Source organism: Polyodon spathula, chromosome 19 (assembly GCF_017654505.1).
Source record: "Polyodon spathula isolate WHYD16114869_AA chromosome 19, ASM1765450v1, whole genome shotgun sequence".
NCBI lineage: Eukaryota > Metazoa > Chordata > Actinopteri > Acipenseriformes > Polyodontidae > Polyodon > Polyodon spathula.
The window spans coordinates 26,250,189-26,267,288 of record NC_054552.1 but is presented as its reverse complement, the minus strand read 5'-3'; the positions used below and the strand labels follow the sequence as shown (position 1 = coordinate 26,267,288).

The 17,100-nt window shown below is 36.7% G+C and overlaps 1 protein-coding gene across 2 annotated transcripts in view; it reads left to right on the top strand.

The window, feature by feature from the left end:
- Positions 1-17,100, top strand: part of LOC121294757 (high affinity cAMP-specific and IBMX-insensitive 3',5'-cyclic phosphodiesterase 8A-like) — a 67,431-nt gene that overhangs the window by 38,819 nt on the left and 11,512 nt on the right. For both annotated transcript variants that reach the window (XM_041218826.1, XM_041218825.1), the window contains exons 2-14: positions 3,970-4,026; positions 7,175-7,365; positions 9,479-9,535; positions 9,698-9,752; positions 10,458-10,546; positions 10,887-10,965; positions 11,690-11,830; positions 13,723-13,811; positions 13,982-14,033; positions 14,128-14,170; positions 14,511-14,588; positions 14,671-14,741; positions 14,834-14,998. In XM_041218826.1, coding sequence (XP_041074760.1) covers positions 3,970-4,026; positions 7,175-7,365; positions 9,479-9,535; positions 9,698-9,752; positions 10,458-10,546; positions 10,887-10,965; positions 11,690-11,830; positions 13,723-13,811; positions 13,982-14,033; positions 14,128-14,170; positions 14,511-14,588; positions 14,671-14,741; positions 14,834-14,998 — 1,167 coding nt within the window. The remainder of the gene's footprint in view (positions 1-3,969; positions 4,027-7,174; positions 7,366-9,478; positions 9,536-9,697; positions 9,753-10,457; positions 10,547-10,886; positions 10,966-11,689; positions 11,831-13,722; positions 13,812-13,981; positions 14,034-14,127; positions 14,171-14,510; positions 14,589-14,670; positions 14,742-14,833; positions 14,999-17,100) is intronic.

Sequence of the window (17,100 nt, the reverse complement as noted above, 5' to 3'; positions counted from 1 at the left end):
TGAAATAAAAATTGGTTAAAAAAAGAAAAAAAAAGTGTCCATGAATACAATAAGCACTGTAAACTCTATGGCATTTGCCATAGTAATTGCTACAGTAGGAATGGAAAAGAGAGTCTGTCCATATTGGATGCTTTTGTTTATGAAAGGAATAAGTGGCTAGATAAAAATAAATACATAATGCCAACTTATTGAAAAAAGACGGATCTGCAATATCCATATGGCTCAGTGAAACTCAACTAAATACAATTACAGTCTTTTTAATTCCTATTATTTCTAAACCAGAACCAACCTAACGATTATAATTAAAGGTCTCTTAATTACCCTCAAGTTCTTTCTTGTCATTTTTATAAAAATAAAACCTTTCAAAAATAGGTAATTAAACTCTAGTAAAAGGCCTGTATGTGGCACAAATTTGAATTTGCAATTGTGAAACCAGACATATTCAAGGCTACAGCTACAGAGCTTCATCACAATTGCAAATGATCACTTTGCAAACAACTAAGTTACAGTGGGTCATTTCACTAGTCTGAAGGGAGAGTAGTTCTATTTGTAAAAAGTATTATTTTAGTAATAAATCAGAACGTAATATTATTTGCCCAATCACATTTGGGTTCATGCTATACAAGCTTTAACACTGGGATGTAATTATCATCAGAAATGCATTGGTTGGTTTGGGTAGTTTTCAGTGACTTAGTTAATGGCATATTGTATCAATCAGTAAAATATTGAAAAATATTTAACTGAAAAATATATAATTTCTTTGACCTTGCAGATTTGATTGTGGACTGCAGCTGGAACTGGCAGCAGCCCCAGTACAATATTGTAACAAGATGAGATTATAGGATGGTGAACGTGTGTGGATGGTGGAATATCAGCAGTATACATATTACCCAGACACAGACGTTCACCCTACTATAACTATTATATACTGCTTTATTGTTAATACACAAGTTAAAAATCAATCTATATTTGTTTTATAATCGTTACCAAACTTTAATTAGTCCATTGTCAATTTCATTGAAAAGAGGGGAAAGGCTGATAAAGAGAATACGGTCATGTGACTAAGGAAGGTGATTCTGATGTCACCATTATCAGCATTATTTAAAACAGGTGACATGAACATGCTGATCTGTAGAAATCATGAAAGTGGCATGGTTTGATGTCATGAATAGGATTTCATTTTGATATGTTGTGGAATATAGAAGGTGAAACGTGTGCAGTGGTTGGCAGAAAGATCCTTGACAGTTTATAATTAGTTTTACAGACTAGATTCATGGTGCAAATGGAAACACGGGATAACTTTTGTTGTGCATAAACCAGACTTGGGACTTTTTTTTTTTTTCATTACATGAGAGTAGATATTAAAACTTCATGCTGGTTTGAACTCGACTATCGCCAAGATAATTGCCAGCTAAGACATAGCTTTACAGTAAACTAATGTGTTCCATCTGCATCTCCATCCATTTGCTTTTCTTTCCATCTGATGATGTAGATATCCTTTTGCCTGGTGTTGATGGCTGAAGTGTAATGCTGGCTCCAGGGATCAGCTTATTTTGCCTCCCCAGCGCATCAGCATGACAACCGCCTGGTTTGAGCTAAGTAGGGTACATCTCTAGGGTCTTCAAGTGGGCACCTTCCATCCTCTGTGTTTCGTCTACTAGCCCACGACACCTCAAGAGGGCTCGACAGCGATTCTGGTGTCCCATCATCACTCCCTTCCGTCCCCCACTCAACTCAGCCCAGCTTACTTACCCATACATCAGCGTTGCTTTCTTTCTATTGAGCTTGAGATCCCCATCCAGAATCTTTCCATCTCGACCGCAGCCAGTTGCTGATCCGTTCTGCTGCTTCAGATAAATTCTTCAACCTACAATGCAACTCTTGGCCACTGAACCTGACATTTCTGAGAAACTGGGTTGCAGAGTGTGCCACAAATCCTCGACAACCCACCTCCACTGGGTAAATCCATCCTCGCTGTTCTGCTTCAGCAGCTAGTTGAGCATAAAGAAGTTTCTTCCTCACATACGCCTCAGCCACAGCATCTTCCCATGTCACTGTTAACTCCACCAGATGAATAAGGCGTGCTGATCCAGACCACAAGACAATGTCTGGTCGAAGTTTAGTGGTGGCAATCTCAGGTGGAAAAATAAGCCGTTGACCAACATGCCAGCATTGTCCAGTCTCTAGCAGCTTCCAGTTGTCCTGGGCAAGGCTTGGTTTTAACACATTTTCTTGGTGGTTGCTCTCCTGGATGGAGGAATATTGTCTTTTGTGTGTAATGCTTTGATGGAACTGGTGGCAAGTTATTGGTCATGTTAAGCTTGTCTTCTAATGCTAAAGCCAAACATCACAGCACCTGGTCATGGTGCCAAGTAAACCAGCCTTGGCTAAGACCCACCTTGCATCCTGTCAAAATGTGCTTGAATGTTGCAGGTGGTGAACACAAAGGACGTGAGTGATCCTCACCCACCCAGAGGTTTAGGCTATGTGGTGATGGGAGAACATCATCTGTTGATCTGATGAGGAAACTGATCCTGCTCTGTTCCGTTGTCCATAGGTCTTGCCAGCCAATGTTGCATTGTTCCACACTCTCCCATCTCATCCATTCTCCCTGCTTTAGTTGTATTTTGATATCGTTTCTAGAGATGATTCTTTAATCACTGTTTAAAAAATGAGACTACTTGTTCTGATGTGCCTGAAGATAGAACTATTTAAAGAAAAATATCACCAGCAATGTTTGTCTTCCTAACACTACATTTGTTTGCAGTCTAAGCACTCTTGGTTGTCTGGCTGCTTCACTGGGCTGACCTTTTAATATGCAATACTGACAGTCTATCCATTGAATGTGATTACAACAACAGAGTTCCCAAGATCACTGAGTCTTTCTTTTTTCTTAACGGTTTAAATGTAAATATTAATTGTAATAGATATACAGGGCTTGTGGTATTAGTTTTAATACAAACAAGTTTTATCAGTTTTCTTTCTATGTATGAAACTTTCTAGACTGTTTTAAGATACCATTTAACTTGATCATGTATCAACCCCTACTCCACACTGCTGTAGGGTATTTGCTCAAGTCACTGATTACAAAAAAATTGTACCTAAAAAGCAGCTCTGTATCCTAAACTTACAGTATGAGTAGGGCGATTCACAGATAATTGGAATAAGATTTGCTCAGCAGTAATTTAGGCAAACAATTTTACATTTTAGCTGAGGCTAAGTAACTTAAATATATAAACTATCAGCAGAGATGATATGCCTGTGACATCATTGATTCACACACAGAACAATTTAAATAATGAGGGGACGTAAACATCAATTGCTTTAAACTGACATCCCTGTGAAGTTGTGTAGATGTCTTTCAAGCTTTTTGATTGAAAGTTTCACTCTGGCACATGTAATGTATCTGATATGACAGTGCTTGGTATTATTATTATTTACTATTATTTCAATTGTACTGTTTGACATTTGATATTTCTATTACTTTCATCTTATTCAAATAAACAAATCCCATTAGTTAAAGTGTAATGTAATTATTATTTTGATCAATTTAATTTGAGCCCTTATTTGGTTATACAGACACCTGGGGGTATATGACTGAATTGCAGGTGAATCTGTAACATCTACATTGCATTTCTCAAGTAACTGATATTTTAAGGTGTTGGTAAAATTCTTTTCTTTCTTGAGGTGAAAACCTTTTTTTTGTCTTAGTTACCCAATTCCATATTAATTGGATTCATGCTAATAATTTTTTAACACCTTTTATTTTATGTAACCTTGCTTTTGAAATGGACTATACTTACATCATTTACAAGAAACATTTGTACTGTATGCTGCAACGATTATGATTAATAGACATTCGGTTTAGTTTCTGGTCTTGGCTTATTTATTTTTAAATTGTTTTGGAAGAGGTTCACTCGCAAAAAGCAAATACAGTTCTTAACAGCTCCTTTTCATTTGGTTCTGCAGGCAGCGTTTACTGAGGTGCAGTTCGGCCTAATGAAGCTCCACGTGGATCAACTTCAGGTATGTGTTTTAATAAGTAGGCATTTGGATAGAAATAACAAAGTATAGGCAAATAAACTATTGCAAACAACAACTGCTCTTAATTTCCAAGCAGAGCATCTCCTAGTGGGAAAATAGGCACTCTCCTTATTTGTAAGTGCTTCGGTTTATAGGCCATAGGTAGAATGCTTTTTTTCTAACATTGTTAGGTGCACATTAAGACCATTTTAACCTCCCTCTGTGCAATTATTTTGCTCCTGATTTTCTCCCCAGTCTGAAATTTCCAAGCCCCCCCACCATTATTAATAACTAGCAGGTTGAAGTCTGTAATAATATTTTTGGTAAACTATCAAATGCGTTGTTAAGATTTCAATCTGTTTATGAACAAAAGACAGCTTGTGACCCCTCTTGACTGTTACTTGTTTTTCAAATAAAAACTAAAGCTAAAGGCACAAAGAGGTATTTTAAGGCATTATACAGTGAAGTGAAGGGAGCTTTGATGACATGTATTATTTAAAATATACAACATACAAACATACTTCTTAAGACCCATGCCACTATAATAGTTATACTGAATAGAACACGAAGTACATTCAAAGTCAATAAATGAGCATTTTCAATGTGCAAATTGGGCAACATGTAATTGGCAGATCTCATTGTTGCCATAGCGACAAAATCAAAGGATGATGGATGGTAAAAAATGCAACCATGTACTTATCTGCTGCATTCCATGAGGTACCATATGTATACAAAGCTAATAAATCGCTACCTTCTGATCCTCACAGGTAACTCCAGTGTAATAAACTGTCACATATGCTTGCTGAGGGTTACAGGTTTAGTGGGGATGTGCAGAGATCCTTTCGTTCAAGTTTCTGTTTGGCACGGTTTTTGCATTCACGCTTAATGGGAGTGACTGGAAATTAACTAGAAGTGTAATCAAACTGGTCTCTTGTACTATTTACACTGTCTAGCTGTGTAACACTGCATCAGAAAAAAATGAATAAGAAGAAATTTCAGTTAAACCGTTGCAGAATGGACTAACTGGATATTGTTAGTTTCCGTTTAATTTGCTGAACGATACTGCATTTAAAATCTAGATAACCACAAAAAAAAAAAAAAAAAAAAAAAAAAAAAAGATTCTCTGTTCACTGGAACAATTTACAAAAGCCTCTGCCAGCTTAGCCTTGGTCATGCAACCATTAAGAATGTCCATGTAATTGGTGTTTTTAATATCTCTTGCTTTGATTTGCTCTTTGTAAATTTCATGTGTGAGAATTCCAGTTTGGTCCTCTGGAATCTATTGAAAAGGCTACTTCTAACCATATTGCCCTCCTGGGTGTGTGCACAAATTAAAAACTAAATACAAAAATGTCCTGTCCCTTATAATCAGAGTAATGCATATTACACTCACAGTTTGATCTCCTTCTATACGCCTGTCAGAATTTACTGAAAATAACAGAAGCTTGTGTTAGTCACTGCAGTGTGGTTTAGCACTAATGAGCGATTCCTTGTACTCTAAAAAAAAAAAAAAAAAAAAAAAAAAAAAAAAAATATATATTTTTCACAGTTCACGTTGATTGTGTCACTAGCCATAGAATAATTCACGACTTTCAAAGAGACACTTAAAATCACTTGCAGGTGTGACTCTTGCATGATAAAACATGGTGTGTTTGTTATACGTGTGTGAGTGCTTTGGAGTCAACACAAAGGTGTGATCTTCATGACAAGCAAGTGGGGTAAGATAGGCTAGCCTGCATTATACAATCGTGTTCTTTTAAAATTTAATCTTTTAGATCCACTTCACCCTTGTGACACTAATCCCACAAGCAGTTTAGAAGACCGTTCATGGGAGAACCATTTTGTAAAGTTTTTGTAAATTTTGTAATATGCAGGTACTGCAGACTGTGACGATTGTCTCCATGTTGTTATATAAATAACATTTTAGGAGTTTTAAATATAACTAGACGTCCACTTGTGTACCTAACAGAAGCTAAAGACAAAAATCAAACGCCTCATTAAGGTACTAGAAACTTAACAAAATCCTGTTAAAGTCCGACTGGGTTTTTTAGGAAAGTTTCACAGTTCTGTGTCAAATATTCGTAAATTATAAAGTCAAACTTTTAATAAACTAAATCAAATAAACAAATGTTTCAGCTGGTTCCTGCATGCTGTGTAATTCTTTTGACTAGTCAAGCTCTAATAACAAAGAAAGTGTTGCTGATGTCAATTAGGAACTCATTAAATGTCTGTTGCACTTAGAACATAGCAGCTAAGAATCCAGAAATAATTACAGTATGTGTGATTCTTTATGTTTTGTTCTTCACGTTTGTTTCACATTAACGTCATGGAAATGCTGCATGTCTATATCACTTTAAGCCAAAGCTTAAAACTAGTTATAACAATCACTAACCCAGTAAGTCCATTTCCAAAGGTCTTTTGACTAATATGCATTTTTTTTTGTTACTTATGTAACATTCCCAATTTTTCCCCTCAAAAAAATATTTAAAGTCTGCCGCATTATGTTGAAAAAATAAATAAATAAATAAGTTATTACCTGATGTTTTCAATTGGTTACCAGCACGCAGTTTATAGCAGAATTACTCACTCAAGTGTACTCTATATTGAAATTTTGTTAAATTATTGGTATATTTATTTACAGTATTAGAATTTTTTTTTCAGTTTACGTTAAAATATTATTAATGAATGTTAAACTTTTACTTGGAACCATTTTAAAAACAATATTGATTACATGTTTGTGTCTATCCATGGCAGGGCGGAAGATGTGTGTGTGTGTCTGTGTGTGTGTTTGGTCTCATAGCTTGTTCTGAATTTATTACATCATTACAATCTTTCTTTTTAAGCATCATGAGGAACCTGTCATTTGCACAGGGACGTGCCTTACCAGATGTTCATAGGGACCTATTTTTGAAAGAGTTCTGGCCTCCAATTGGTCTGGCTAAAATGCATTCATAGACACTTTCATAGGACAGAAGTGTGGAATGCTTTATCCTTACCATTTGTTTGAATTTTTTTTTTTTCCTCAACTGATGGAACTTTTGATAGTTCACAGAAATAAGGCCCCTAAACTTTGTGTGGTGTTGCCATATTTTTTAATACGCTGAAGATTCTGACTCTAATCATATTTTGTTATTTTAATGTCTACCAACAGGTGCTGTTAGTATTTGCCAAAGAAGATAGCCAGAGCAATGGATTTTGCTGGGCATGTGAGAAAGCTGGCTTCCGGTGTAACATTGCCAAGACACCCGAATCTGCACTGGAGAGCTTTCTAGAGAAGCACCATGACATCATCATCATTGATCATAGACATTCCAGAAGCTTCGATGCGGAAGCACTGTGTCGGTAAGTTCTGTTAGAGGTGCACAACATACTTTTGTCATAGAGCAAGTTTAAAAAGGTTTAGCACCTCACTGAGATGTCCTTTGTAGATATTTCAGGGTCAAACTTAGTTAGCCTTGTATGTTTCTATGGTGATTTATTTTAAATGGGTCATTAAAAGCAGGGTCAGTTGTGTTACAGAATAAACCATGATTTATATCACAAATGGGACTAATAGTCAAGATTGATATTGAATGACTTTGATGGTACTGGCAACTGCCATGTGTTAGTTATGCTTTGTAGTGGATGTCTGCTAAAATGAATCCTACAACCAGCTCTCTGGATCCTATTACAACATCTATTATTGTTGCTAATTTTCCAGCCGTTAGTTCAGTTGTGGCTAAGATTGTCAATGTGTCTCTAAGCACTGGCACAGTTCCATCTTCATTTAAATGTGCGCCAGTCACACCATTGCTAAAAAAGCCTACCTTAGGCCCAGAGATATTATGTAATTATAGGCCTATATCTAATCTGCCGTTTTTGGCAAAAATTTTGGAACGTGCAATGGCTAACCAATTATCAAATCACCTATTGCAACACAATCTGTATGACCCCCTTCAGTGTGGATTTCGATCACTGCACAGTACAGAAACAGCTCTTGTAAAGGTGGTAAGTGATCTGTTCATTGCTGCAGATTCTGGAGCCTTATCTATCTTGGTACTGCTTGACCTTAGTGCCGCATTTGACACAGTCAACCATGATATTCTTATTAGGCACCTAGAGACCTCTGCTGGTATCTCTGGAACCGTACTGTGCTGGTTTAAGTCTTATCTGTCAGACAGGAAGCAATCTGTCTCGATGGGGGCATACTGGTCCTTTTCCAGTCTGGTTTCCAAAGGTGTCCCACAGGGCTCTATTCTAGGGCCTCTGTTATTTAATATCTATATGCAGCCACTTGGCCATATAATCCGGCACCATGGAGTTAGTTTTCATTCTTATGCAGATGACACTCGGATTTATCTTCAGACTAGACCTAATACCTCAATATCTGTTTCTGTACTCTCACACTGTTTGATGGAATTCAAATTATGGATGCAAGAAAATTTTCTGCAGTTAAATTGCAATAAGACAGAGGTTATGCTGCTGGGTTCTCCGCATCAGTTGAATAATGTGGGGAACTTCAGCTTGGCTACTGATGAGTTGAAATTAGAGCGAGTTCCGAAATGAGAAATCTCTGTGTTATTTTTGATCCTCGCCTAACTTTCGAAGCTAATGCTCAAAATGTTACAAATCTTTTTTCCATCTGCGTAACATAGCCCGCTTAAGACCTGTTCTCTCTCTACCTGACTCGTGCATGCCTTCATCTCCTCCCGACTCGACTATTGTCTAATGTCGACTAATGTATTGTTTACTGGAGCCTCTAAACATGTTATTAATAGGCTACAATATGTTCAGAACTCGAGTCCTAACAAGGTCTAAATCTTTTGTACATATTACACCTGCCCTGGCATCTCTGCATTGGCTTCCTGTTAAGTTCAGGATTGAGTTTAAATTACTACTGTTAACATTTAAGGCCTTAAATGGTCTGGCTCCTAGCTATATCTCTGATCTGTTAACTGTATATTCTCCTGTGTGAAACCTGAGCTCTGCAGAGGCTGGGCTCTTAACGGTGCCAAAATCCAGGCTTCGGTCTATGGGAGAGAGGGCCTTCCGTTGCTGTGCACCCAAGCTCTGGAGTGCTCTCCCACAGAAAATAAAAGATTCAAATACTGTTTATTTTTAAAAAGCAACTAAAAACACATATTTTTTAAAATGGCATTTGAGTCTGTGTTGGGCTGGCTGTTTATGTGTTGTACAGTACTGGTGCTGTGTGTCCTCTGTTTCTGGGCTAAACTTGTTGTGTGTCCTTGTTTTAACGTGTCCGTTTTTATATCACTGTATTGTTTTAATCTGTAAAGCGCTTTGAGATGTGCTGTATGAATTGCGCTATAAAAAATAAAGATTAGTATTATTATTATTATTATTATTTATTATTATTATTATTATTATTTATTATTATTACCCTAAACTAAACCCTTTTGCATTTTTATTGTGATTCAAAAGCTAACATCTTTTGTGTTCTGCTGTTTACATTCAGGTCAATTAGAGCAGCAACATTTTCAGAAAATACAGTCATTGTTGCAGTAGTTAGAAGGTATGTATTATTTAGTAGTAGTATTTATTGCAGGTATAATGGAGTGTTGCACATAAATGCAAGGATTTTTTTTATATATATAAAAATGACATAAAAAATTATATATACTAGCAATTGTTCAAATTTGAATTTTTTTATTCATTGTAAATGTTCTTTTTAAAGGCAGGATCGAGAAGATGCCTCTGTTATGCCACTGGTTAACGCTGGATTCAATAGGGTATGTGATACAATGTAAAGCGAGATCTTAAGTCTGGTTTCTGCAGCTGATAGTCTTATGCAGAAAGAGCAGAAGTAATGTTTAGCTGCAGCCCATGGCAGACATGTGAATGAAGTGTTACAGTATCAAATTGGACTCTGTTGCAATTGAGAGTTTCTGTTAGGAATGTAGAGAATCCTGCATTGAACATAAAACAGCACACATTACAGAACATTATTTTCTTGTATCAAGGTTTATAGATGGGGGGGGGGGGTATGCGAGCTGCATTATGGATCAACTGCTAGCATGTGAATCTCTCACACTCATAATGAAACTGCATAAATATTGACAGGACAGTATTGTCCAAAAGAGTGGCCAACAAAAGAATGGCTTTGAAATACTGTAAAACATGTCCAAACCAGACCCTACACAAAATGGCATTCTGTAGAATTCAGCATCGCTTTTTGGTCCTGACCAAATCCCTACTGAAATGAATGGTGTGATGCCCGGAGCATGGGACATCTGACCACTATGCAGAAACACAGATATGCTTTTGAAGCCATTGGTATCAGTTCAGCGTACTGAGGAGACAGCAAGCTTTGCAGTACACTGTCCTTTTAACAGACTGCCCTTTGAATAGTGAAGAATCAAATGTGTGCAGTACTGTAATATAACTCATTTGTAATTAACTTTCCTATTTTTGTTTTGTTTTTTTACATCCAACAGAGATACGTAGAAAATACCAATATTATGACCTGTTACAATGAACTTCTTCAGTTGGAGCATGGAGAAGTCAGGGCACAGTTCAAATTAAGGTATTTCTATTCTATATATAAACGAGGCATTTCAAATGGAAATGATAAGCACAATGAGAAATCAAATCAGATTTGGGTTACTCACCTACAGCTCTTATGACAAGGAATTGCTTGGCTACATCTGCACATTCTGCCCAGATTTAGGGCCTGTCAGGCAAAATAAATATCTAAAATGTGCTGCACATAGGCTACTTTTTAGACACATTTCATAGTAGGCAGATTTGATGTTACTGTACAGAGAGCAGTAGCACTTGACTTGTCTAATGGGGATTAACTCCCATTTATTCAGCTTGGTGTACTAGAATCGTTGTTTTTGTGTTTTTTTTTTTATTCCCTAAAGGGCATGCAATGCTATCTTCACAGCACTAGAGCAAAGTCAGGAAGCCATTGAAATCACAAGTGAAGATCATGTGATCCAGGTTTGTTTTCACCAGTTTTTGATATTATGTAAAGACTTGATGATTACACTAAAAGGCCCATTGTCTGCAAAGGGTTTCGAATTAAATGGCTCTATAGAGCACACTTCAGGGGAAGTTAAACATGATCCAGTTTCTTACATTGCTGCAGTGTACCAAAGAAACACAATGCCCTTCCAAGCACTCCCGTATGTCTGTGCATGTTAAAGGTAACTTTTTGAAGTTAGCTACAGGTCAGGGGGCGGATACAATCAGTGTTGTATGTATTTGGCTGAAAAATGTCTTTCTAAAAGGATCTGGATGGCACAGCGGGCTAGTTTACTAGCCTCTCATTCCTTACCTCTGAATCTGGTGAGTGGTGGTTGGTGATCTCAATCCAGTTGTCATAGCAATCTCCGGATAAAGTCCAGGATTGTGTGACAGGGTGTGTTCAGGTCAGGATTGTGGTCCATTCATTGAGCTATTGGGGAAAGTTTAACAGAAAGCTATTACTGTATCCTTACTGATGAAATGTCATTCTTGAATTTGACAATGTGTCAATAGTACCCACATATTTACTCAGGAAAACAGGGAAATTAATAATTTGCAACTGTTTTTTTTTTTTTTCTTTAGATTTGAATGTATACAACCTTACATTTTCTTTTAAAACCTGTGGTGTCTTTAAAAAAAAAAAAAAAAAAAAATAATCTTAAATGCATTCTTGTTGTTTTTCATTTGCTTTCTTCAGTATGTAAACCCTGCCTATGAGTCCATTATGGGATACCAGCAAGGGGAACTTCTAGGGAAAGACAATACAGAAGTGTCTAAAAGTGAGAACAACAAAGCTGACCTCCTCGATGCCATTAATTCTTGTATAAAGATAGGAAAGGTGAGTACTTGATGGTTCTTATCAACACAGACCTCTAGGACTTACTGAAAGCAGTGCACTTGATCAACTGATCTGTTAACTGATGTTTCAGAAAGTGATTTCAAAGAGAGGTAAATAATACAAAATTACTGAGGTTTAAGGGACACTTTTTGGAATATTTAATTTCTTATCTTTCTTATCTGTGTGCTGTTTATAATTCTCTATTGCTATTCCTGCTGCTTAGATCGTTATCCACATTGTCATGTCTGCCCCCAGTGCAACTTGGAGTTGGTAAATGGAATTAAATGATATTGGTTAAATACAAAATCAGTCTCAGAGACGACAGACGTTCCAACTGCACACCCTAGTGGTGATTTTCCAAACGACTTCAGATGCAGCTTTAAGAGTCTTTACACACACAGTTTGAAAAGTGACATTTTTTGCTGTAGAAGTAAGCATTATCGTATGATAATAATCTTAGCAGAAACAACAAGTATGCGTGCACAACACACTTTATAGGATATTTAACAAGAACGAAATTAAACATTATGAAAATGCAGACAATATAAAAGTATTAAAAAAAAACCCCAGGAGAAATATATAATCAAAAGGGTATCAAATGCAGTTAAAATAAACTGAAATGGGGAATCCCTTTTTGTTACCACACTGCTGCTCTTGTTTGTGAGCGTTCAGCCTCCCCCTGTCAACTCATTTGACTGATGATGATTCAGAAAGGTCTTTTGAGGGGATACTCCGTGACTGGCTAAACTCATTTTACTTTTTGAAGTCTGCAAAACTGAAACCTTTGTTAGCTTTAGCTGAAGCAGCAAGTGAAGGATGCCACATTGCACAGTAATCTTTTTGTCCTGGACTCTTAATTGCCGCATACCCAGTGTTACAATTTGCATAGCCATAATTTTCACTGAGAGGTCCTTAGTATTTGTGTACACAGCTATATACAAACCTGTCCCCTGTAGTCCTGCTTCCCCATCCTGAACTAGAAAAAATCCATTAGTGAAAGATGTTTTAAAGATTACATTTGGTAGTTTTCAAAAAAGGAAATTCCATTAACAAACCTAGTCTTTAGAGCTATCTCGCTCATGGGATGCCTGCATTTTGATTAGGTTTAATAAAGACTCGTTCCTTTTAAGGATAGTGTGCAGTTCCGTATCGACAAAGAGTGTATTCAGTTCAGAGAACAGTAAGGTGACTTTTAAAAAAAAATCAAAGAGCGAGTCAAACAGTGGGTACTTGCTTTTAAAGTGTGTATACTATGAAGAGTGTTAAAGACATTAAATACTTCTGTTACATTATCACCCTTTGATTATTTGAAGTGTATGTGTCTCGGCACATTTGTAGATATATCTCGTAATTTGTGTTTACCTAGAATATTTTTCTTTAAAAAAAATTTAAATAATTCTTAGAGTTTGCAGAGGCAACAGAAATAGATGGTAGCTTTGTAAAACCTGGTTCACAAATTTGGCAGTCCGCGAGTGCACCAGGATCATTTCGTTAGAATTAAATGATTGCTTATTTGCTCATCCTAAAATAATTGCATTGCATTTTCTCTAAACTTTATTAACAAAAAGGCATTGAAAAGGTAAACAAGAGGGGTCCACAAGGAGATTATTTTCACATTTCAACAAAATATGTGGGAACAATGAGAGTGCTCAACAGGATTAAAGCAGCTATGTATTTTTATTGATCAAAAAGTCATTTTATAAGAGCTTCATTTTAAAAGGAGGTAACATCCCTGTTAAAATACTGCTTCCCTTTTGACAATGGAAACCCTCGTTGGGCAGTACTGTTAAGCAATGAATGCAGTTAGTGCGTAGGCAAGGGCTATGTCACTCTCATAATACCAGAAAGCCAGTCGACACAATTGATGTTTTAATAACTCCCTTTGATTTTAGGAGTGGCAAGGGGTTTATTATGCCAAAAAGAAAAATGGAGATAACATACAACAAAATGTGAAGATTACACCTGTTATTGGACAGGGAGGGTAAGTGTTAAATATTTTACATGTAACAGCATTTACTATATGTGCCCAAAGTAAAGTGTACTACCTGTTTGTAGTTAGTAATTTAATTTTGAATTCAGACTTTTGAATTGCAAGCATGTTTAAACAAACACAATGTAGAGATCAATACATCTTTTCACATTCTTTTACAGAAAAATTAGACACTATGTTTCTATTAAAAGGCCATTACATGACAACAATAAGGTAAAGCTGCATATTCATGTGTTTTTACATTCATTAAAAGTTTGGTAGTTTTATAAGGCTTCTTGTGAACCACGGCTTCTTTTTTACTTCACAGGCTGAGAAATCAAGTGAGCGTGTCCAGGCTGAATCTCAGACAGGTACAAAATAAGGCATCTAATATGGGAATAAACGGATCGCTTGAACCTTAACTGTGTCTGTGAATTGCTTTTCCTTCATAGCTGTTACATCTTTTGATGAACGTCCACCACCACCCCCATAGAAAAATATGCCTTGAGTTTTATTGAAGTGGTTTATTCAAGTTGTAGGGTTTGTATTGAGTGACAAGCAAAGGGAATGTCATTTCTTATTGTGCTGTGGATTCAAAAATGATTGCTTGTACTTGAATAGAAAGTGTAAAACCATGCCTTATCCATGTGTCCTTTTCCAAAGCCTACCACGTACTGCACTGTAACACTGATAGGTTTCCTTTCATTGCAGATATCCAGTCTTGCAAGCACAAGGACAGAAGGAAAGGCTCGTTAGATGTCAAGTCAACCACTTCACGGGGGAGTGATGGTGAGTTGAAGCTACAGGATGAGCTTGTTTCATCAGTATTAGATAGGTATTTTATATCTCTTTTTTTGTTTGTGCCTTGCAGGCAGTTCCCAGCGAAGGCACTCATCAATGGCCAGGATCCATTCCATGACAATTGAAGCGCCCATCACAAAGGTACGTCTTCAGTACATTTCCAACAGCACATGAGCCTTTCAGAGTCATCGTGATCGCCCTCTATCCCATTTAACCATTCTCTGTTGACTTAGGTAATAAATATCATAAATGCTGCACAAGAAAGTAGCTCAATGCCTGTAGCTGAAGCCTTAGAACGAGTGCTGGAGATCCTGCGGACCACAGAGCTCTACTCGCCACAGTTTGGGGCTAAAGATGAAGATCCACATACAAGCGACCTTGTTGGTGGTCTTATGACAGTAAGCTGAATTTTAAGATTTGAAATGTTTGGATGTGTGCATTAGGGCTCAAAATAGCAATTGATTAACTGGGCACACAAAATATAATTGTTCGTGTAAATATCGATGATTGTACCGCCCACATACATTTTCGCTCCATTCCTCTCCCTGCGGTGTTATTATTTTAATATCATTACAGTTAAGTAAAAGCTTGTGCACAACAATTGAATTACTCCTTGGTAGCGTCAGGAGAATAAAAATAAATAAATAAATAACATTCGCAACTAGCCTAAAGCAGTTTTAACATACTACAGAGGTGTTACTAAAATATCTATTCCAAACAGATTACAGTACTTTGGAATGTAATCTATATAAACTAGACACAAGTGTATGAAAAATGTCTATTGTATGTTAATACTGTAGCACCTAACTGTCACAACCTGTTAAACACACAATGCAAAAATCCCTGCCTAAAACATCATACTAATAATAACAATAAGCTGATTTTTACTCCAAAATTGTGTTTAACATCACTGATTTTATAATTTTTTTTTTTTATATTATTGAGTATTGTTAAAAATTAATTATATAACAGTTCATTTTGAAACTGAAAGAAGCGCAAACTATATACAGTCAGTTTTCTTCAATGTACACAATGTATTTACAGGCTGCTTTCCAGGAATACAAGACTGCCATCGTCCTCAGCATTTAAGGTGGCACGCTTTTTTTTTTTTTTTTTTTTTTTCACATCGAATACACACAGGGGTGTACTCACAAAGCCTTTTCAAAACTGATTCGCTGGTAGGATGGGACCAGCAAATCAGATGCTAGTTAACACAAGCAGGAAAAGAAGAGCCCATGCACTGCTTGTCTGGCATAAATACTGTAAATAGCAAGACAGGGTGTTTGTGCAGTTTCGTTTATAAACTTAAATAATGGTATTAACTATGCATGTTACAAAAATGTAATTATTGAATCGATTATCCAGTATTTATATAGATATATATATATAATGAGGAACAGAATCATCTGAAAAATTGATTTTCGATTGAATCATAGCAGCCCTAATGTGCATACATATGGCAAATGACATTCAATAGAGAAAAGTGTAAGGTACTGCATGCAGGCAATACAAATGTGCATTATAAATACCATGTGGGAGATACTGAAATTGAAGAAGGAATCTGTGAAAAAGACCTAGGAGTTTATGCTGACTCAGAAATGTCTTCATCTAGACAACATGGGGATGCTACAAAAAAGGCCAACAAGATGCTCGGCTATATATTGAAAAGTGTTGAATTTATATCAAGGGAAGTAATGTTAAAACTTTACAATTAATTAGTAAGACCTCATCTAGAATATTGTGTTCAGCTCTGGTCACCTCGCTACTAAAAGGATATTGCTGCTGTAGAAAGAGTGCAAACAACAGCGACCAGAATTATTCCCGGTTTAAAAGGCATGTCATATGCAGACAAGCTAAAACAATTGAATCTGTTCAGTCTTGAACAAAGAAGACTACCCGACGATCTGATTCAAGCATTCAAAATTCTAACAAGTATTGACAATGTCGACCCAAGGGACTTTTTCGACCTGAAAAAAGAAACAAGGACCAGGGGTCACAAATGGAGATTAGGTAAAGGGCATTCAGAACAGAAAATAGGAGACACTTTTTTACACAGAGAATTGTGAGGGTCTGGACCAACTCCCCTGTAATGTTGTTAAAGCTGACACCCTGGGATGCTTCAAGAAGCTGCTTGATGAGATTCTGGGATCAATAAGCTACTAACAACCAAATGAGCAAGATGCGCCGAAAGGCCTCCTCTTGTTTGTAAACTTCCTTATGTTCAATCTGATTAGCTGTTCGAAAGTTGGTTGAAATTTTTGCTGAAAATGCTGGCGTTTTTCCTCCCCAGTGTCAGAGTGGCCATCTGTTGCTATTGCAGCAATAATCTTAAATTTATTGTTTATAATAAACTCATTTAAATTTACTTCCCTGAGATGATTATATTTGTCCTTTGTTACTTCCTTGTGCCAACTTTCCCTAGCCAACATGCTGGGATTTATAGTAGTACTTTGATCATGTGTTCTCCAGGCAGCCTTCTCAGAATATTCAGTATCTGCTG